Below are 23,581 nucleotides of genomic sequence, written 5' to 3' on the forward strand. Positions count from 1 at the left end.
TGTTGCACTTACTCTCTATGGGGATGCCATTCATAGACCAAATGACAGAGGGCTTGGGCGTGCCACTGGCCCTGCAGGTCAGGACGCCGTTCTCTTCTGGAGCTAGGACAAGGTTCCTGGGAGGGCCACTGATCCAATATGGAGCAGCTGAAAATAGAACAGACGGCTGGAGAATTAATCACTGAACACACTGCCCTGTTGGCATCCGTGCATAAATCAATTATGAGACGGAGGGAGAACGAAGTGACAGAAAGACGGAGCGACTGTGCCGCCAACATCGACGCCTGGCCTGACTGGATAACGTGCGTTTCATCACGGACACACCATTGACTGTGACATGGATGGTGTGGTGCACCGAGCCGTGCCGGTTCCTGGCGGTGCAGCGGTAATCTCCTGCGTCTGATTCCGACACGTTCACGATACGCAGCGTCTTCTGGTAGTGCAGGAAGGATGTACGCTTGGCTGGAAAATCCCCGCTCACTTTGGTCCAGGAGAGTTCAGGGGTGGGCCTGGATTCAAAAGAGGAAGAGAGTGGGAAAAAGCAAAGAGCGATGATGACACTCGAGCAGGTGGGCACTTGAGGCTTTTGGGAGCGATGTAATGGCCGATTCTTTCACTTACAGTCCCTCTGCAATGCACTCCATCTCCAGCACCTGTCCTCTCAACACCATCTTGGAGCTGGAGGGGCCAGATGGGATGAGGAAGGTTGGCCTCCTCTCGTCAGCTGGGTCCTCTACAGTCACATGCACACACACACAGATGCACAAAGAAAACTATCACCATCTCTTCTGCATCAGTTCATAAGACAGTGAAGATCACAATCCTTCCTTGGCTGCACTCTGTGGTGTAATGTAACCTCTGTTCTACAGAGTCATTCACAATTCTCATGTTTCATGGTTAGAGGTAAGTTTTATTGCCACATTGTGTTCTACTGCTATTACTTCCTGTGGGTGTTTATGCCAATTAACCGCCTTCTGTGGTTATAATAAAGACTAAAATGAACTTATTATAAAACTAAGAATTAATTAAGATCGTGAAGATCAGATCTGCTTTCATCTACTCTGGTAGCAAAGAGGTAATCTGCTCAACTAAAACAAAATAAAACATAATAGATGTTTATGATAATGTTTAAACAAAGAGGCAAGTAGCAATGACAAAATAAAGTGAGATGGGAATAGCTGGTGACAGGAAGATTAACAACTAGGCGCGCTCTGAAATTAGGCAGAGCAGCAGGGAAAGAGTGATTTTAGAAATGAAGGCTGCAGCTGGTTGTTTGACAGGTAAGGCAAATAAAAAGAAGAATTTTAAAACATCTACACTTGACGGGGTTGTGTTGGGATCAAATGCATTGTTCATCATTTTTAATGTGTGCAAACTATCACCTAACTACTTGATTTTTAGTTGATATGTAAGCTGTTTTTCCAAAGCTCTGTTCTGATTGTGGAGACGGTACAGATGTTGTCCAAGTTACGCAATCAGCTCAGGCGATGCTGGAATCATCATGCAGTGCTAGTTTAAGCAGCTCATAGGAGGAAGTGAGTAGTTATCAAAAAGGGTTTTGATTGGATAGAGTGGGAGTGAAGAAGGGATACAGAATTAACTTGGTTTAAAGGTTAGTATTAGACAGCTACGGTTTAGAGATCTATGTTGGGGGTAAACACTAGAGGGTGCCAAATCCCACCCCGAAATGAATCAGTGTGGTTGTACAAAGCCCTGGGGTTGTCAGGATGAAGGGTTAGTGTTAGCGGGTAAGAGCCAGAGTTTGGAGCACTAGGTTGGGGAGTAAACACTAGGGGGTGCCAAAACTCACCACTAAATAAATCAGTGTCATTGTAAAAAGCTGCCATTGTGTCATTGATTGCATCCACTGTAACACAACAGAAAAATCACACACGCCACAAGTTGAAATCATCAGAACAAAACAACATGAAATTAAAACTAATACAGCAAAAACTTGAATTTATCTAAAAGCCACAGATTAGGAATGATGGTCATAAGAAACTAGTGGGAACAGTCTGCCGTCATCTCAACAACAAATGAATGAGAGCGCTCTTTGTTGTTGGTGCAGACGTCTCACAGAAGAAATAAAATGAACGCCTGCTTGGCAGAGTGCGCAGGACGCCATGAGAGCTCTGACAATATGTCTTTTCAGTGGGATGACGACCACTGGCGTCTCTCAGGATGGGATTAGAGATAGGAAATGCTGTTTCCCTCCTACACAGTCATGCTTGCACATACTACTGTAACTGAATATGACACACACACACACACACACACACACTATTCGTCATGCTAGCTCATTACACCTTCCATGGATTTCAATGCTTTCTTCTCCTCACACAGAGTCAGACTTACGGTTAAGGACCTTGACAGTGATGGGTTGTTTCTGCTGGATGGTTTGTGTGTGTGGGAAGCGGGCATAGCAGATGTAGTCGTTCCTGGAATCCTCTCGGAGCACATTAGAGAAGTAAAGGTCTCCGTTCAGGGACTGGGACACCCTGCTGCTCTGAGGCAGCCTTTGGAAGTCTGAAATGTACAGCAAATTAAAAACCTCTCAAGTGTAGAGCAGTTTGAATACGTACTCGTTAAAGCTGTATGTGCTGCTTTCCTTAAAGGACCAGTTCATGCAAATTATATATTAAAAAAAAAAGTAAGCTTAAGTTTTAAAGTTTAAAGTTTTCATTAGAACTATTTTCTCAGGAAGAAACAGCTCCCACTGACAGTGTATGCTCTGGATTATCCATAGTCAGGGATGAATGACAACCACAACAACATCTTAATCACTTCTACATTTGTATTTGTATTGAGGCGGAAGCATAAATTTCACAGGCAGAAATGTCAGAACCTGAAGAAATGAAACCAAACTGCTGCTAACAAAACAATCTCATCACCAGGTCCACTCAGGAGCTGTTGTGGACCGTTTATATCTCACGATCTTCCTCAGCAGGTGGAGTCGCAACAGCTTCTTAATGGAGCTTGTGGTGAGATCGTTTTTTCTACTGCTGTGTCAAGAATGAAGTTTTAATCTCACGGACCATGGAGGAGAAAGAAGATCATGTGATATGATTAAAAGCTCTATAACAGCTACCCAATGGTGAGATTGTTTTGTCAACTGTCTGTATCGCTACAGATGAAGTCATATTTATCAGCAACAGTATTTTACATAATGTGCTCAAAACAAAAAATAAAAAATAAAATAAATCATCCATGACTGATGTGCTCACTATTGTCCATCCAGAATATTATGGGAGGGGGCAGGCCAGCAGGGGGTCGGCACGGCAGCACCAAGGACACGCCCTCCTGTACGATGATTGGCTTGATTTCCTCCTTTGACCACAAGGGGGACCCTGGATTGGTTGGAGAAGGAAACACACATCAGTGGAGGAGGAGTGTCATAATCTGATGGTTGCTAATGGGCTGTCGCTGACATGATGACAGAGGTGACGAGGTGAGGAAAGAGGGATGGTGGCTAACTGAATAACAATATGCTGGAGGACAAATACAAAGGGATGTTCAGCTCTATCCACTATTGGGTCCTGCAAAATAAAACATGCTGCTTTCTACATGCACCGTTACCTTTCAGGAGTGCTCTTATGATGGAAAATGCAACTTAATTGTTAGAGAAAGAAAAGAAATGAATTGATTTCATATGATGTGAGATATGTGTAGTATTAAGACAATGGAAGAAAAGAAAAATGAAATGTTATGCTTGACTGCGCTGCACTCACTGGACTGTCGTATGACTATGTTGTGGGAAACTGCAGTTCCGTGTTTGTTTCTTGCTGTGCACTGGTACACCCCCTCATAATGCTCGGCCTTCTCTCTGCTGATGTCCACCACCAGGGTCCCGGAGTGGGGCTTCATGATCACATTGGGGTCGTGGTCAATGTCAAAGTGGATCCCATTTCTTGTCCAGGAGAAACTGAGCAAAAAAACATAAGTCATGAGCTGATATTCCTTGAAGACAAATTCTATGACGAGTCCAGTCAAATCTGATAAAACCACATCCACACAGTCCTGATGAGGCAGATTAGCTTTAACCTCTAAGCAAACAATTTCTTTTGATTAAGATTTGTATTCAAGCTTTAAGGGACTTTAAAAGAGGCTCTTATAAAATTTGGTAGCGCGACCTCTTTTCTGCTTCAGTTCTTCAAAGGGGTGTTTGAGGGTTACATAAGACTTGGTTCTAGCATAAGTGAAGGTTAAGGGCTAAGAAATTACAGTATTCGTATTGCCATTGAGCTGAATACAATTGGTGCCAGTAAATTACACTGAGATAAATAAAGGAAGAAAGGTGGCATAATTTGTAGCAAAAGATTCAAAAGCATTAGCTCATATCAGCCTCTGGCAGGGGCAGCCTGTACTGGAAGAAAAATATTCTTTATTTATTATAAAGTTTATATAAATCAGACCTGCACCCATCATACTTTGACCTGTTGTCAGCTGAGGCTTCTCACTGAAAATTTGATAGGTTGGTGTTGAATCCAAACCAGGAATGTTTTCTCTTCTTCTAACAGCATTATGAATGTGAAATCACAGTCTGCAGATTCCTACCTGGGATGAGGCTTCCCCTTTGCCTCACAGTGGATTACAATGTTCTCTCGTGGGTCTATGATGTAATCCTTGGGGGACTGGTGAGTTATGGTCGGTGGCTGCGGCACTAAAGGCGATCAGAAAAAGGATGATATTTAATCATGACCTTTTCTGCAAAGCTAAGCTTTTCTTTTCTGTTGCTGTATTGACCGCACAAGCAGTCATTACCAATCACATGCAGACTTACCACACTGACTCAAACACACGGCTGTTTGCTGACAGACACACACACAAAAAACCCTTTCAGAGCACATACGGCAGCAAACAGGCATGCAGACCGCTCAGGTACATTTCACTTTATTATAATGATCCAATGCTTAATGTATTCCTGTCAGTGCTACTATAACTAATGGACTATGACAAAACAAATGACATAAGAACTCATGCTGTTTGCAATATCGCTCTATGAGAAACGCTCTACTGCTGCAGGAACACAGAAAACAACAACAGCAAACAAAACAAAAAACAAAGGAATCAATGCATGCAATATACAAGTCCACTGCAAATCACACTCTGCAAACTTATAGCATAAAACAGACAAATTCTACAAAAATATATAGTCAAAAAGCCAAATATAATCTTTAGTGCACCAAAAAAAAAAAAAAAAGATCTGCCAGCACAACCTCTGCAGTGAATTCACACTGGTTTGACACTTACATCCTTCCAGAACTTTAGTGTTTTCCCAGAGAACCAGCAAACAAGAAAGAAAAATTGTGACAGTTAAGAGAACCAGACATTAGTGGGGAAAAATATCTCCCTGCATTATTTATGCTTCAGAACAAGCTTTGGACAAGGCCAGTCCCCGCATGAGGAATGCCAGCCTCCAGTGGTGAACAGCTCCAACCAACCAAACAATATGCAGAAGATCTACAGCTGGAGCACAGAGACATCAGGCTGCAGGGCTGGAGGTCAGTCTGGAAATCTCTTTACTTTTCCACATCAGTCAATGTGTCTAACTGTTGGCTTTATAAAGACCAAGGCATCAACATGTATAATAAAAAATAATAAAAAAAATGAACTGAAAAAACTGGAATATGACTATACTGATAGGTAGTAGTAAATTACATATAGATACATAGATAGAATAAATGTAGAGTGGAAATAATGAGTTAATCTGCAACTATTTTGATAATTAAATAATCATTTCAGTTAATTTCAAGCAAAAATACAAAACATTTGCTAGTTCCTGCTTCTGAAATGTGTTAATTTATCATACATGATCACACAAGTGAATGTGTTCAGGTTTTAGACTGGTCAGATAAAAAACAGAATGAAATACAAATTTGAAAACATTATCTCAAGCTATGGAAAATTTGAATGGGCATTTTGTCTTTAGTTGCAGCCCTAAACACAATCCTGTTAAAAAGTGTACAACAAGATGATGTTTTTTCAACAGTGAGGGGAAATAAAAAGGGAAAAACGGAACCATAAGAAGTGAAAGCCAAAATTTTACCAACCAAATTCTGATTTTGATAAAACCAGGAGTGCAGCTAACCATTATGTTCAATACCAGGTAATCTGATCATTGTCTGTATTAATAGATTAAAGGAATAGTTCTACATTCTGGCAAAAGTTTTTTTTCTCTTGCACTGTCCACGGCTGCTGTAATGCTTCAAATTTCCCCACTGTGGGATTAATAAAGGAATAACTTACTTTTAATCTTAATCTTAAAATACAAGATCAACACTATTGTCATATAATACACCACTTTCATTTCTGTCCAACCAACACTCTAAAATCCATAAATACTGAGTTGCTCACATTTAATTTTGTCGATCAAGATCAAATTGACACCTAACATCGGTCCATTTTCACTTGCTTGTATTGAACGTGTTGTGTGGTGTGTGTTCTGCTCCCTTACGGTCCAGTGGAACCTCCAGCGCGGTGGCGAGGTGTCCCATTAACAGCACCAGCAGCGCTGCGTCCATCCTCCTCCTCTCCATCATCATCGTCGTGTGACGTGAAGGTCTGCCCCTCAAATAGAGCGACGCCCCACCCCTCTGCTCGGTCACACTGTCTGAGGACACGTGCACACTCTTCAACTACGCAAGACAGAAAGACAGAAAGAAAGAGAGTCAGAGATAAGAGGATAGAAAACAGGAGCAGAGATTACTGGGTTGACTAGCACATGCAGTTACTGAGGACATCAATCATAATACTGAGTTTGTTCCATTTTGTGTCCATCAGCTGCTGAGAGAGAGAGAGAGAGCGACAAAGGGAGAATGAGCGAGACAGACACATATAGCTCTGGCCACAGATCGATGTTAGTTGCCATGCAGTGCAGCTTGCTTGAAGCTATCTTTTTGATCCAGTGCACTCCAACAGGGACCGACGCGGCCCACATGGGCTCATTTTGCTCGACTAATCACTGCCGCGGCCATGATGCCATTAGGCTTCCCTGCCATATCGATCACATCAGCCGGCAGATGACAAGCCAAGGGACAAGACAGGAGGACACTCACTTCACTTTCCATTCCCCTCTCAGCTGTATCTGTGTGATTGACTGACTGATCTGCAATGAGGTCAGATTTCAGACCTCATCATGCTTTCATGAGATGTCATGTTTTAGTGGGAAACATCATGAGCGAGGGACAGATCTCACATCTCTGATGTCACGGTGAAAAAGTTCAACAGGGTGTTCAGGTTCAAGCGAGGTGACTTATTTATAGGTTTGAACAAACTGGTGAAAGGCTAACTGGCCATTGATTAACTGTTAATTAAGTGAGGATTTTCTTTTGTTACACAGTGTAATCTAATTACGCCTCTATCACAACTCCAGTGTTGCATGGTGGACAGACAGGAAACCAAAACAGAAATGTGTGTATTAAACATACCAGGTTACAATTCTTTTCTCTTGTTGCCAGGCAGCTCGAGTGCTCGTCATATCACACCTTCATCCAACCAGAAGCAATTAAACCAAATGTTTCAAATAATCACTGTCATGGTCATCAAAACCAGAACGCAATTCAAGCTTCAGAGAATAAAACCAACTACTGAGTCGAAAAGACTTTACTCGATTTATATTCATCTGCATAATTCAATGCTTCCACAATGAAATGATCAGTACAATTCATTATTTTTATCTGGATATGAGCACAGCTTCCCGGTGATGGATAAAAAGGAAGAGGAAACAGAACTTAGGAGGAGTTGTTCTCTATCTATTAACAACTGCAGCCTGACCTGTTTTTATCTCGTTCTCCTGCCTGTCTCACCCAAGGCATTCGCTGGCACAGTATTAATGTGTCACAGCTTAATTTAGAGCTCAGGCAGACTAATTTGCTGCATTATCACAAAACCACACTATCAAATTTGGGATATTAATGTCGGTTACTGTATGAGAGAATCAAATCAAGCCCATTTTAAAAGGTGGAGCTGGATATACCGCTCTCCTGCCTTTGGGTATGGGGTGGGTCAGATGAGGTGGTGGAAGCTGTGTCTGGGACTACAGCCCAGACCGCAAGGCAGTCAGACCCTGACCCGGTCCTCCCTGGGGAACTGATGAATTTGTTAGAGCTGCCCTCTGGTTATGATTCAGTACCGGCCCCAGAGCTGGTGTCTGGTAGCATGGGAAGAGACCAAGGCTAATGTCTGCTGCCCCCAGCTTCCACTACACCTCTCAAGGGAGGGCCTGTATTATTTGCCCAGAGCACCCAATCACACTGCTGTGTACACCGTCAGCCAGCTCCATCTCGGGATCTGACATGAAAAGATACGAGAAGGGGAGGGGAGGGGAGGGAGAGAGGGATGGGGGGGTTTCATCAAGCTCATTTGCAGGCTGCAGGCAGAGGTGCTGAACATGATTCAGAAAAACCTGCATCAGACTCTCAGACTCTCACCTTCAGTGTTTATTTTCAACTTGTTATATTAGAAATGTATGATCAGGTGTCATTCATGATAATGACAAAAGGTAATAATATCTCACCTCCAATCCTCCAGCCAAAATGTTGTCAACATAGAAGTTATTAGAGAGAACTATAATTTGTAAAAAAAAAAAAAAAATATATATATATGAAGCACAGCCTGAACTTGGCACTGCACAGTCTCAGGCCTGTGACAGCCAGAGGATGAATGTGTTAATTATAAATTTTATGGTGAATCCCCAAAAGCCTGATGATTCTTATCTGGAAAGGAGCCAGGGCTTCATTCAGGATTCATTTCCCAATTTAATGAGGTGTAGCAGCTCAGCTCCAGCCGGTCAGCATGTGTGTGTCTTTGTGTGCATACTGTATATGTGTGCCGGTATTTGTTTGTTTGTGTGTGCTATAATTATCCCTGTGAGCTGCTGCGATACGGGCCAACCCCTAACATCCCTCTCGAGAGGGGCTCTGAAGACGATGAAGCAACCACCGGGGCTTGAAACTACTCACATCCTGACTGAGCGGTGAACCTAAACATGATAAAAAATTTCCAGACTTCACCTTATACAAATTAGGTAGAGGAATATTCATGCTATGAATTCTAAAACCGTCACTTTAGCCGTGTGGTATAAGGCAGAAGCTTGCCTAATGAGCATACTTTGAGCAGTTCAAGTAATCCTGCATCTTACAGACGAAACTACAGTTCAAAGCCCACATCTTATTTAAAAATACAATTCTTCGAGTGGACACATAATCAGAAGATATCCATCACTATTGTTGAACTTTCCTGTGCATCTTGTGCTGACAGAACTGGAAAAGCCAAAGTCAATAAAGCTTGTTTCAGCGCAGACTGCTGCTGTGCCAGAAGCTGTCAGACGGCAGATAAGATCGAACAGTAAATGGTCTCTTAGAGAGAAACACGACAGGTTGGGAAGGACACTTCCACCGAGGATTTTTAGCTATTTTTCAAAACAGATGCAGCCAAGAGGATAATAAACTGAGCCGCTGTCTCACTTAGAAAACTCAATACAATAGTTACTAAAGGCATTATCTCATGAAGACAACCTCCAGTGCACTTAAACGACCATTTGGTAAGTTTTCGCTCCCTAAACCTGCAATAACAGATTTTTTGGCCACATGGTGGCAGCTGATACAAGCTGCAAACATCCTCTCTGAAGTAGATATATTGAACATGTTACCAAAAAGCCTCTTATTTACATCCAACAGATGTGGAGCAACATTAGCATTCATCTTGAGTTGTGCAGTATGTCCAATATTTACTTGCTTTTTAGCACTGTGTTTGGTCTCTACCACTTCCACAGGGAAGTATCTGGCTCTTCAGCTACTAAATGCTCCACCATGTTCACCTGCTAGTTGCTAACTGTGTCTGTCTGCCCCTTGGTGCTAATCAGGTAGCGTACAGTCAGTTAGTCAAGCTTTTTTTGCTGAAAGCAGCTGCCTGCTGAGAGCAGTGAGAGCGAACCAAACAGTAAAGCTGCAGGCTGTGCAACCAAAATAATGAGCTGAAAAACACTGAAATGCTCCTCGAGCTGAGGGAAACTGCAGAGATCCCTGTGAGAGTGAGGATTTGGAAATGCATGCTGCAGAGTTCTGCTTTGTTTCAAGCCATTGTTTTCCAGTTATTTCTTTAAGATTTGAAAGACTAAACATCAAATCTGTATTAAACTGCTCAAACTGCATTACCATGAAACAATGATATAACAAAAATATAATGGTGCAGACCTGATGTTCACAGTGATGCAAGCTCCTCAACAGATTTTTGTGTGGTTCAGAGATTAATGAAAGTTAATGGCTGCTTGAAGTGGCACGAAAAACACATGCCTGCAACACAACAGCGAGGTTAGCTATTGCTATGAAAAGCCTGTATGAACTGTATTCAAAGAGGCTGAAATGTGCAAAATCACTGTTCATCAGGACCTTTAAATTCCAGTACACAACCTAACTAGTTGTATTTCTCCAGAGGAAAATACTGTCAGCACAGTGAAAGGCTGTAATGTTAATTACTGTCTACAACTACACAAGACCACCTAAACCCGGGACTTGCTGCTTTTCTCTCTGTTCATTTTGTCCGTGGAGAAAACACTCAGCACTTGTGTAAAAGCTGCATTGAGCTGTCTGGCCTCTCATTCAGCCAGCCTCTTCAATTACTCCATTGTCATTTTCCCATGGCCAGCTACTTCACCATCCCAAAACTAATTGGTTTTGTGCACATGTCAGAGACGTAGCACATAGGCAAAGACACATTCATGCACGCTGGCCACAGAACGTGCAGGTCAGGACACGTCTGAGCACATAGATGGAGCTGACAGGGGCACGAGCACTGAGAATTGAAATATACACAAGTAGCAGTCAGCAGGGAAAAAAGCCCAACTGAATTTCCATTACAGCAACAGATAATACTACACCATATGCTTTATGCTAACCACTAGAAAAGACATTGTCTCTGCCAAACAATAGTGATGCAACACTGCAACACGAACAGAATCACTGGTGTTGCATCAGTAGCGTACAGTTTTAACATCTATGATGAAAGACAAGTCTTTCTCTCTCGCCAGGCACCCTAATTAACTCCCATAATCAGTGCTATTGATGGCTCAGGCAATCAGGGGTTTGTGAGCCTCGGTATGGCCTTAATGGAGCAGCGGGGATCCCCTACAGACGGTTGAAAGTGGGGGTATAATGATGAGAATGGCTCGGCACTCAGGAAGGTGGTGATGAGAAAACGGATACGGTTGGAGGAGTTTATTTTTCTGAGGCTGCCTCCTTCTCATGCTGTAGCTCAGGATGTCTTTGCCTTCCATTCACACCCAGGGCCACATGCCTGTTTCCCTGTGCCATTAAACATCTATGGGGGAGTTGGAGGTTGCTTCAAAGGCCCTGCTCTAAGAGGGATGGAGACAGTCCTTCAACGGAAGTTTAGAAAGTCACAATCATACAGGATTTGAATGTAAAACAAAGTTATCACTCTAATAGTCCTCTGCTGTCCTCTGCCTTAAAACAAAAGCTCAAAGAAACATTCAGCAGCTGTCTTTGATTGCTTTATGGATTCACAGCTAATGTAGTGGACAGGCATTAGCGGTGAACTATAGCTATTATAGATGAGGTTGAATGTTCACTGGCTTTGACTAATACCTCTCACAGGCCTTTTATCTGCAGCTACAGGATCACAATGGAAATTCTGTGCGCCGGCATCAACGTGCGTTTCCCATAATCTTCTCATTAGCTTTTATAATTAGGGGATCGTATGCAAATAATTGGTGTGGTTAACATATGAATTGGGGTCCTGTTGTTCGGGGAGACCCTGCAGTTCAAAAACATGCCGTGTCCTTTTCATCTGCACTGTACAATACCAGACAACAAAGTGAGGTTCTTCAATTCATCTCCTCCCCTGTAAATATGTTGTTGTTTATATCCGCCTCTTTTCTCTCTTGTTGGATGAATACTGCACACCAGAACTAAGCTGGTTATCTGATCCACATTGTTTATGAATCTAAGATTTTGTCTATTTACACTTACTGATAATAAACCTTCTCCTATGACGCGCTAAAGAGACACTCTGCCATCTTTTCACGTCATACACTTAAATTCCAGTATGAGCTTAGAGACGACAAGTTCTGAGCAGACGCTCTAATGAATAAATGCTATCAGTTGCACTAGTTCACAAGCAGCGAACAAGTAGTTCCTAAAGCACCTCCTCTTTTTGCACTCTTCATATGGAATGGGAAAACACTATGGGAAATGTAGGCTCTAGTGTTTTTGCATCTTGAGCCATAATAGGGAATACAAGTCAGGATATCTCAGTCTCTGCTGGACCGGTTTTTTCAAAACTGTCTCAGTTACATCAGCTAACTTTATGAAAGCTCCATATCAAATCTTTGTAGCCCTTTAAAGAGCCGCTCTGTTTCCGATACTTCTCCCCCCAGCTGTCATTCTACTACAACTCTTAATGCAAATGGGCATCAGCTACTAATGCAACGTGTCCAGCAATTTGTTTGGTCCTCCTCCTTCCACAGAGCACTGCACATTGGCATTCACCAAACTTCCTCCCTGTGCATGCCAAAAACAGTCTGGGATTTCGCTTTCTGTCCCCTCTGCCCAAATGCTAATCACTGCCGGCGCCGGCACTTCTGAGAGGGGGGCTCCTTTTTAGCATGCAGATGGAAGCAGCACCTCTAGATGGGACAGCGGTGTTAAGGAGGAAATCCCTGCCTGTTCAACCTGAATGGAACTGAAAGGCGTTTTGCTTTCATCTTATCACTGCAGACCAGCTAAATATAACATATTGCCGGTGAGTCACGTCCTCACGTTATGCCAGCACCCCCTCTGAGAGGCTTCTCGTGATTGGGGCGGGTGCATGAAACCCTCTCTTTCTCCTCAGGATAATTGCTGGTGGCAAATTAAAGGTTCAGTCTTTTCACTGCCTCACAATGTAGCAAAAGCTTTAAATCATTAGTTAATAAAGTAGCAATGGCAGCAAGGTTGCAGAAAGTTAAGTCTCCAAAGTGCATTTGTACACTTGTCTGACACCTGACTTGTACAGTAGCTCATTACTGGAGAATTAAGGCAGCTGGGAGGGGCACCTTTAAAAGGCATTCATTAAAATGAGATCAGGAGTGGAAGCATGAGACTGAATGAGCAACTGTAGATCTGAACTTGACCTTTATTTGATAGCTGATCCCCACACTGTAATTACTGCTTAGGAGAGGATGTTTCAATATCCCTTAGCAGTCATGCTCATATGTGTGTGTGTGTGTGTGTGTGTGTGTGTGTGTGTGTGTGTGTGTGTGTGTGTGTGTGTGTGTGAATTCATACTCCATTACATCCATTTGCATATGCAGCTTCCCTGTTTATGTGCGTTCACAGCGTATGGGTCAGTGTAGGATGTCAGACATTGAGGATGGATCTCGAGTGCGCCTGCCCTGCCACATGAGAGTGCTATGGGTGAGGCCATTCATATGCTGAGCAGAGGTTCATTATCATGAGCAAATGCAGGAGAGTGGGAGGAATGCATGCTGACTGGCTTTCTGAATAGCTAAAAGGACACTCAAAATCCTTGGCATACAACATCACAAGACACACTTTAGCTACAGAAACATAACAGCTTTGAGAAAGTAATCAACATAAAACCAATCTGCTCTGGGAGGACAAGCAAATCCTTTGAGACAACACACAGAAACCTCCATGCATACGTGGAAACGGAGATGAATGCTGTTATTATAGTTCTACAATATTACCCATGAGTCTCATAGTTCAGCAAACGAAGGAAAATGTTTTATAGCTAAATATAGGGGCTCTCCATACACTTTTAAGCAGAACACTCAAAATTGCACTCCAAAAGGGCACTCTGTATCCATGGCAAACCACCCGGTGCTTTCAGATCTCCATGCTGACAAAAAGACGTCAACTCTCTCATGAAACACAGACATATGGAGGAAAAAAAGGAACAAAGAGGCACAGACCCATTTGTCATCTCATAAGTAACCTTGGAGAGAAACTGTACGCTTGACATCTGCTCAGTCCCAAAAAACGTCTCAACCTCCTCCGAGCTCGACAAAAGAGGTATGATTACAATCTCAGTTTGCCACCACGTCTGCACCGGATGGCTTACTCCACATGTGAACGGTCTCTCAAGATGGGGCCAATATGTGGAGTTTACTTTAGGCTTAGGGGTGCAACAAAAAGAGTCTGTGTGAGACGGGCAGTGCAGGAAATGTTCACCTCAAGCACACAAAAAACTGGCAGCTGTGATGTTTTGTACCAAATGAATCCCTGTGGGCCATGTCAGCCAAGGCAACACAGAGAAACTGTGTTTATATGTGATCGCTCCCAGTCAACAGTTAATGTAACCAGGCCTTTCTAGAAAAGCACATAATAAACACTCTTCTGGTGGAATTTGAATTGTGCTGATACAGTAGAGGCAGGCAGGGTCATTTAGAGTTGTGTGCAATTTGTATGGTACCATTCAGTCTGGCAAAATCTGCCGACAACATCGGATAACAAAGCGCGAACACTGACTGTGCAGTGGAACAATCTGTTACCACTGCATGTTACCAGAACATTTGCCTGTGAGAAAGTAGCACGTGGACAGAGGCACCGAGGTCTAGTCTTACTGAGGCAACCTCTGTCCTGCGGCCATGGCAGCACTCCTGATCAGGTCATCCATCCACAGAGTCAGAGAGGATCCAGGGGTCTTTAAAAAGCTTTGAAAAGCTACCAATGTATAGACAATTTAAATAAGCAGGAGACAAGACTAAAAATCTCCAGCTAAATGCTAACAGCAGCATGCTAGCATGCTCAAAATAAAATAAAACTTTAATGTCCATTACATTTGCATAAAATGGAAATCTGTCTTCAACAACCTGACAACACAGTGGAAACATTACGTATATAAAATACACAAAATGCACAAATGAAAATGCCAACACGCACATTCACTCTCTTTGTTTAGCATTTTAGCGTGCTAACATTTGTTAAATAGCAATTAACACACAGTCTAGGACAGGCTGATGGGGATGTCATTAGTTTTGCAGGTATTTGGTCATGAATCAAGTGCTGCCAGATTGAAATTAGGACTAGATGATGGCATTCTGAGACATTTCACCACAAAACCGAAAAATGTAAATCTCAAGGAAGCGACAAGTGAGAAAAGTCAGTCGATCCCCAAATTCTGATTGGTCTTCTGGGGATTATAAATGTCTGTAAAAAAAAAAATGGCATCCATCTGATGTGTGATGTTTAGATATTTCAGTCTGGACCATCATCCACAGACCGACATTTCCATCCCCAGAGCCATGCCACTGGCTAAAAAGGAGCAAATTGTGCTCGCAGTTGTCAGGCAAACTCCTCCAACAACATCAGATAAGACGATGTGAAGACTGAGTGTGTGCTGGAACTATTTGTTACCACTGTGTGTTACCAGAACATGTAATTTACCAGTGAGAAAGTAGCGGTGAGAAAATCCCCGGCAGGTGGACGGAGGCAGTGAGGTCTAGTGTTATTGAGTGCCACCTCTACATTCACAGAGCACCACAATAGGCCTCTCCTGCCTCTCCTGCTGCTCCCCTCCTCCTCCTCCACCACCAGCCCCTTCCACTCCACCCCACCTGTGTCTGTGAAAGGTCAGCGCAGAGGAGGGTCCTCACCCCCTCCCTGAACCCACATCTCCCACTCCACAATCATCCCCAACACTGGAGCCCACCGCCAGGAAACTCAATCAAAGAGGGGCTTCAGAGGGCTCCAGACCTCTCAAAACCCTCCATTGTCTCCAGAAGGCTTCCCCACACCGTGGCCGGTCTATATGTAACACTGTAAGAGGAGTTGCTCATTACTGCCCGTTCCCGGTTCCACTTTGTCTCCTTTGTGCAGCTGACAGAAGAATCCAGTTGCCCAGCTTGGCCAATAAAAGAGAGTGCAGTTACGTAAAAAAAAAAAAGAAAAAGAAAGAAAGAAAATGAGAAAAGGGATTTGTTTGCAGGAGTGGATGATGTGAAGACACATATGTTGCACGTGTTAGTGGAGTCGATGGTTTGACATAAAAGAGACACGTAATGCAAAACTGTCACCTGTTGTGTCACTGCAAGACGGTTCTTTAATGGCATCTGTTTAAAATTTGCCATTCATCCCGCGAGTTAGTGAGTATTGACTGATAGACACACCACACCACAATGTGTGTGAATGTCAGAGCAATCCATTATCACATAAAGGAAGCACTATGTAGCTGCCCTCTCTCTCTCTCTCTCAGCTCCTCCTCAGCTCTATTCAGATACGGCAGGTGAATACAAATCATTTCCCCTCCGCTGCTCTCTAAAAGGACTCACCATCCAATTTCAGACATAGAGGACACAAACAATAGCCCTTTCAAAGTGTGAGAAAATCAAATCAAGGCCTTTTTTTTTTTTTTTTTTTTTTTTAAATGGAAGACGCAATCAGGAGTTAACCCTCTAAAATGCTCAACTAGAAAATAAAAATGTTTTTTTTTTCCTCGCACAAAGACTCAAAGGATCTATTTTTAAGTAATGTTATACAATGGAAGTTCAATGCTTTGAAGTGAGGTTGCTTCAGATGATGATTTTCATTATTGACTAACATGTCAACAATTTTTTGATCAAGCGAGAGATGACATTGTGAATCAGTGCAACAGGTAAAGTAGAGCAGCTTGTGATGAGGGAGATATTTCTGTCAGGTGGAAAATGTCTTAACTGTCTAAACACTCAGGATCATAAATGTGTGATCATGCAGGTGAATGCAGACTGCACCACAACAGCAATTCATTCATACATCCAATCATCCATTTCTCATTTGATCTTTTTTTGTTGTTGTTTTCAATCATTGAGGAAAACTGTCATACATCTCCTCATTGCTTTTTATTCAGCTGCAGTCTTGTTGAAGAGGAGCTGGATAAATGGCTCAAAATGATTAAGCCATTTCTAATCTGAAGATCCAAATGATTAATTGACTAATCATTCCAGCACTAAATTAAAGTGACAGTGAAATAGTTCTGTCACTTGTATTTTCCCTCTATACAGACAGAAGCAATTAAAGCAGTTGCTATTAAACTGGACACATGCTGCCATTCGGTTTTATCCCTCATTGAAAACCGTCATAGCTTTCCTCATAAGTTTGCTTTTCAAAGACGACATTTTCCTTTAGTTTTATTTTTGTTGTGGACAGTTGTCATCTGTGAGTTTGGTTTTTTTTTGTCATCATTTTGGGACAAAATTAAGAGAGAAAACCGACCAAACTTTGTGAAGCTGGAGCCAAAAATTATTTTAAAATGATTTGTAACAATGAATCTGTTCATCAAAATTGTTGTGTTATAACGACTAATGGTTTGCTGATCCACATATTGATGCGTGACTTACGATTTCAGCACTACTTTGAAGAGACATCTTCCTCTGGGGCTGAGTATTAGAGGTGTTTTCATCACTTTTCTATTCACTCTATAGCCTGCAGAAGCAGTGACAATGGCTGCTTTATTTTTCATCGTTCCAGTTTTTTTTACAGATTGAACACTGTAAATCAGAGGGAAGCAATAAACCTGGATAAATCTCGATAATGGACGTAAAAAGATTAATCAATTATCAAATTTGTTATCAATTAATATTCTGAAAGCTGACTAATTGTTTTTAACCTACTTCCATCACTCACTTTATACATGAATTAACAGTGACAAGGTAGTTACAAAGTTACAATGAAACAACTGTATACACACACACACACACACACACACACACACACACACACACACACACACACACACACACACACACACACACACACACACACACACACACACACACACTTTCCTCCACCCTGACAGATATGAAAACTGAATGATACAGAATGTAATTAACACAAGACACATGAGAATCTAAAATACACCACATGCAGAAATGCTGCTTAATGTGAAAATAATATGTGTGCCACCCGGACCGATCAAACACTCTCTCTCAGCCAAGTCTGAATGAGCTTTGATTGCACTAGCTTGAGCTATGGCCACTCTATTCCTCGACTCAGGTTTTCATATGCTAAACTCAACAAACAACTCGTGGGGAAGTGAACAATTCATCAAAGATAGGCCTGAGTAAACTCCTCTGACTACATTTGAATTGAAGAGGGGCGCTGTGAATTTTCATTTTAAATCTCCCCTGTCCAAAGACTTGTGATGGAATTTCATCTAATTAAGTTCTGAGACTGAGAAACTTGTGATATTTTACCAAAAAACACGAGGAAAAAAAAAAACAACAGAGAAAGAGATCTCCCTTATGTGAATGGAAATATTATTTGTTAGGAAGTAAATGGATGACCCCATTTTATTTGAAGCAGTGGTTTTTTATGAAATGAATTTTCAAGATTAAAGAGTACAATGAAAAGCCCCCGGTGGTGGCTGACTGATGGTGTGTTGGCTCTTCATCAAGGCTTAGTGTGAACATGTTTCTATCTGTCTCATGGGGCCAGATGACTGAAACGTTAGCTAATGAGTATTAATGATACTAATGAAGGACTCAGCTTTCTCATAAAGAAAGACCATTTATCAGCTGTAAAACTATCCTCACAAGTTCAGTTGTAGACGTGATGTGAAAACACAGCAGAGACTCAACGGGGGAAAAAAGAAAGAAGATTTTCTAGTGCTATAGTTAAGAAATTTTTCCTATTCCATCCATCGTTTGGAGAGTTTGAGTATGTTTTGAGTGGGTTTGGTAGTTTTGCCCAGAGGGCGTCGCAGCTCAGACAAACAGTGCTCTATCCTTACACATCGTCTGGCCCCATCAAAAATAACGGCCCTGACAAGAACTGCTCCATCAGCCCTCATTTGTCAAACGGTGATTCCGCAGGAAACGTTGCTCCCATTTAACACTAACAGTCCGCCCCGCTTCCGCGAGCAGCCTCTGTCCTGTGTCTGCGTTTGACGGGATGAGACTGGTCGCTAATGCAGGAGAAGTGTCGGCTGAGTGCTGGATAATGCCTGGGTGAGGCGGTAGTGGAGCTGGTGTTTTTTTTTTCTAACTGTGTCAGTCTCTCAGGGCAGGTACAGAAAAGGTCAGAACAGGGAGGTGATAACGGCACAGTTGGACGAGGAGTGTGTGAGTCGCCCCCGGGGAAGGAGACCAGAGGTGCTTTTGTTTGTTTGTGTCCCCTGGGGGGGTCAAACATGACAGAGTAATGAATTACTGCGTTAACAGATAATGGTACAGTATCTGTACAGGATCCACCTCCCCTGTCTACTCATGAAGAATGGATGTATGCATTTTATGGTCACTTACATGCAGCATAGATATTGAACCGTGTTTCAGTAAACACATGTTCTGGGTAACATTTGAACCTCCCTGACACTAGCGCTGATATAATGTCTGGGTTTCTGTATAATACAAACATATTGTTGGATACCAACTTTAAGCAATATAAACACATTTTTCATTTAGAAAACGACGCCAAACTTCTTCAATGTTAAATTACAAGAACTAAATACAGTCTAAAATTGGGATTTCTGGCCACTGTTAGCTGGAGCTAAATCAGGAACTACCTGATAGAAAAATAAATAAGTAAAGACTAAAAATTTGAACACACATTTAGGGCCAGCTTCTGGTATTTGAACATTTCAAAAAAGTAGATTTTGTACAGATTTTAGATTTTAGTCTGTGTCTAAAAAAGTATTACAATTCAATACTGTTTCTATGGGGATCCTACATCTAGTTTCATTTTGGATACTGCTAGAAATTGTTTAAATATCTGGATTTAATAAGATAATTTCTAATTAACCCTGATAATTCTAATTAATTGGCCTAATTCATCTTGTCAAATGTTTTATGTTCTCTAATTTTTTATTAAAAAAAAAAAAAAAAAAAAAAAACTCTGTTCAAAACAATCAGGAAATTATTTGCTGTAGCTTCCTAGCAAATGTGTAACCAGACAAAAAGTTTTAGTTACTTCACACAGCACATCTGATGGAAGATAGAGAAGATGTTCATGTTTACACCAGAAGCCAGTACGGTATAGAGTAGATATAGCAACAGATTTTGTGATGAGTGGCATCAATGTTGGTTTACTTTCTTTTTTACACAGCTCCAAGTTGGATATATTGCTTTTAATAAAAGTAAAAGCTTGTGATAAAAATCTGTGCTTCCCAGTTGTAACTGGATGTTGATGTGAACTGTAGGAATTCCAACATTACAGGTCTTAATAATGACATTAATAATGGCTCATTTCCATTTAAGCATCCTAATATGCTATGACAGGGAGTCAGCAAGCAAAATATCCGAGCCCTGGATTTAACACAGCTAAGGGAGTGAAATTATTATTAGTGTTATTAACTACACTTATGTTTTTCTGCTATGAAATGTCAAAATGTCAAAATGAAAAAAAGCCTTTTAGAATAATACAGGTGGATGTTTCCTTGAGAAGTTTAAAGAGGCAAAATAAGTGAAAACACCTGCGGAGGTGTACCAAGGTCATGTAGAGTTGTTCAATTATTTAGAAATTCAAATTTAATTAAATCCAAATCTAAAGATATTCAATATGGAAAGAAAATGATTTAGATTCAAGAAGTGGCTTTTATTCTAGATTCAGCTTCCATAAAATGCAATCAAACACCCACCAAAATCATGAATGCACAAAGATGCATAATTTCAGTGAAGTTAAACTTATTTTGTCATTTGATACAATAATTCAGTATCCGGTGGTGTGGAAATGAAATCTACAAAGAGAACAAACATATTGAGAGATAGAGGCTTGATGCAATTTACCCAGCAGAAGAAATCCACAAACAGCAACCTGTGTACAGCTCGCTGCTCTCACGTTTCATATTTAGTCATTCCTCTAGTCTCTCTCTTTCTCAGAGGGTACAGAGAGGGATTTCTCATTAGAATTGGCTTAGATGCAGGTGAGCGAGGGGTTACATCTAAATTCAGCCATTTGTATTCCACCACAACACCCAGGGAGTAGGCTGTTTATATTGATGAGCAGATAGACTTGGCCTTGGACCAGGACCCACACCTAACAGCCACATAAATCATTTGGTTTCTTCGAGGCCCTTCCAAACAGACAGATCCCACCAGCTTATGACAGCGCGAGGACAATCTTCTGTGTCCTGAAGCCGCGTCGATACTCTGAATCAGATTAACAAGACCTTTGGAAACTATCCACCGTGTGAAGATGGGTTCAGTCTTTTTCAGGTACAAAAGATGAAACAAAAAGACCTTTAATCACACAGAGACAATAATTCTGTACTGAGATACAGAATTTCTTATGGAAAACTAAGGTATGCCGGAAAAAAAAGAACATGTTATGCTTTACATGGTCATGGTTACTTGATCAGGGTTTTAACCATATGTGTGGCCACTACGGGTATATTTCCTCTACTACTTGCTAACTGTCTACACAGCCTCCAGAATAAAGACACTCGAGTGGACTACATGCTCTTCTTTTTCAAAATATTCCCATCCTCTTAGGAAAGTCAAGTATTCTGTCTGAACAGCTTTTCTCTTTGGTTCAAGTGAGAAATGCAGCTACTTGAGGATTTTTTTTTTTTTTTTTTTTGAGTAAGAGCAACATCTTACAAACAAGAAGTGGATCACTCCATTAAAGGAATAGCTTTACATTTTGGAAAATATGCTTATTTGTTTTCTTGTTCAAAGTTAAATCAGAAGATTGATACGACTCTCATGTCTTTATGTCTCTCTCAATCCCAGGAGACTAGTAGCTTAATTTATCATATATTAACTCAGTTTATCATAGAGACCGGGAGCAGGGGGAAGCAGCAGCTTGCTTTGTCAGAAAAAATAGTTAGCACCTAACTCCCAACACAACTTTTTAAACAAGATAGATACCTTAGATACCTTAGGATAATTATCAGTACACCGAAATAGGCTAGTATCTTCCCCTGCTTCCAGTCTTTATGCTAAGCTAAGCTAAGCTAGGCTAGTTGAGTACTTGAGAAAGTTTGATGGTTGATTAGCCGATGTGTGTAACAGCTATATGAGCTGTAATTTAGGAGTTTTTAGGATCACTGTACAAAGACATTAGAGCACGACAATCGAATGTTGAATTACAGGGAATCCAGAGAAAAAAGTCAATAAATTAGCTTTAGCTTAGATTAGCTGTAACAGCACTCAGACTAGCCTTCAGCTCAGTGTGCAAATCGACATCATTGCAAATGAAGGAAACCTCAATGATCTTTGAGGCTTAAATAAATAAATGAGATAAATGAGAAATAACTAGCTCGAGCTATGAAACTTGGCATAGCCCTAAAACAGAAATCAAAATGTCAGGTTTTGGGCTTTTCAGTTTGACCAAACATGTAGCTATTGCAACTGTGTTTTTTTTAAATAAGGTGACTGTATTGCAAACTGTTGTTTGGATAAAAAATTTAATTATAAGATGAATTTACTTATTGTAATGGGAAACAGATACATATAGAGCAATGAAAAAGAACTGCATTAAGCTGTGTAAATGAGAAACATTTTCTGGACTGGGCCAGATAATTGCACAGACAGGACGACATGAAGACAGAACGAGGCCTAGAGGAAGGTTGTCCTGGTGAAGGAAGGAGAGGGGAAATGGGAAAAGATGGAGATGTTAGATACAGAACAGTGTCTCCTCAGACTCTTCAGGCTGCAGCAGTGAGTCACATTTGCATGAAGCCGACTTTCTCCACAACCCTGAATGATGGAGGAGGAGAGCAGAAGCCCCTCAGGAGTGGCCTCACAACCTCTTTCACATCACTCAGGCTCTTTCTCTCCCTCACTGTCTTTGTATCTATCTATTCATCAGTTTGTTTATTCATGTCCTTCTTTCTGACACTTTAGCTGTGTCTCTCAGCGCCTCCTTGCCTCTGCTTGCTTTACAACCACAGAGACACTAAAAGATACACACACATGCACTCAGTCACATCCACACACATGGCCTCTTTCTCACATACAGCAGCTCTTAAACATGTGCAGATAGGAGTGTTGACACAGAGAATTGTCAGGCACGTATCAAAGAGACACCTAAGAAATATCTTGACGCGCTCATCTGAAACGACGTGCACGGCCCAGGCCCCCTCTGTGTGTATATGAATCCCTCTACTCATCTGCAACCCGTCTGATCTCAGAACTGCTGCTGTGTAACATCACTACTTTATAACCACATGCGAGAAAACTCTTGCTTCACTCACAGTAGATGATGACACCGTTCAGGTGCACTCGCATTCATGGAAAGGAGGTACAGGAGCTCACAGTCCAGAGTAGTCTAGTGTATTTTGATGTGTAGCCTCCCAATTTCAGGGGCTCTCACCGTGTTCCCTGACAAATTGATGGAACATGGTGACATTGCTATAGAGAATCAGACATGGTAAGAAACATGAGCAATAGATGATCATACAGGTTTATATAAGCAAAATGAATTAGGAAGATAAGCGAAATGCTAAAAATCTACAAATACAGTTACAAACCCCAAATTGTATTTTTGAAGTACTTTAAATTATTTTTATGCATCTTTTAACAGTAGAGAGATGACGGGAAATAAGGAGAGAGAGGTGGGAAATGACATACTGTACAAGATAAATCCACAGACAAACTCGAGTCAAACTGGAGACAAATCTATTTTTGTTTCCTTGTATATTATTTTAAGTA

At 41.5% G+C, this 23,581-nt stretch overlaps 1 protein-coding gene across 5 annotated transcripts in view; it reads right to left on the reverse strand.

The window, feature by feature from the left end:
* The window catches only part of LOC139630582 (neuronal cell adhesion molecule-like), a 78,127-nt gene that overhangs the window by 18,612 nt on the left and 35,934 nt on the right, over positions 1-23,581 (reverse strand). For all 5 annotated transcript variants that reach the window (XM_071494202.1, XM_071494194.1, XM_071494186.1 and 2 more), the window contains 9 exons: positions 6,455-6,635; positions 4,555-4,660; positions 3,729-3,922; positions 3,225-3,347; positions 2,356-2,526; positions 1,811-1,867; positions 622-733; positions 325-509; positions 13-147 (listed from right to left, as the gene is read on the reverse strand). In XM_071494202.1, the coding sequence (XP_071350303.1) occupies positions 13-147; positions 325-509; positions 622-733; positions 1,811-1,867; positions 2,356-2,526; positions 3,225-3,347; positions 3,729-3,922; positions 4,555-4,660; positions 6,455-6,542 (1,171 nt within the window). In that variant the 5' untranslated portion in view covers positions 6,543-6,635. The remainder of the gene's footprint in view (positions 1-12; positions 148-324; positions 510-621; positions 734-1,810; positions 1,868-2,355; positions 2,527-3,224; positions 3,348-3,728; positions 3,923-4,554; positions 4,661-6,454; positions 6,636-23,581) is intronic.

The sequence above is a fragment of the Trachinotus anak genome, unplaced genomic scaffold (assembly GCF_046630095.1).
Source record: "Trachinotus anak isolate AG129_WGS33_773 ecotype Australia unplaced genomic scaffold, CSIRO_AGI_Tana_v1 ptg000002l, whole genome shotgun sequence".
In the NCBI taxonomy this organism is placed as follows: domain Eukaryota; kingdom Metazoa; phylum Chordata; class Actinopteri; order Carangiformes; family Carangidae; genus Trachinotus; species Trachinotus anak.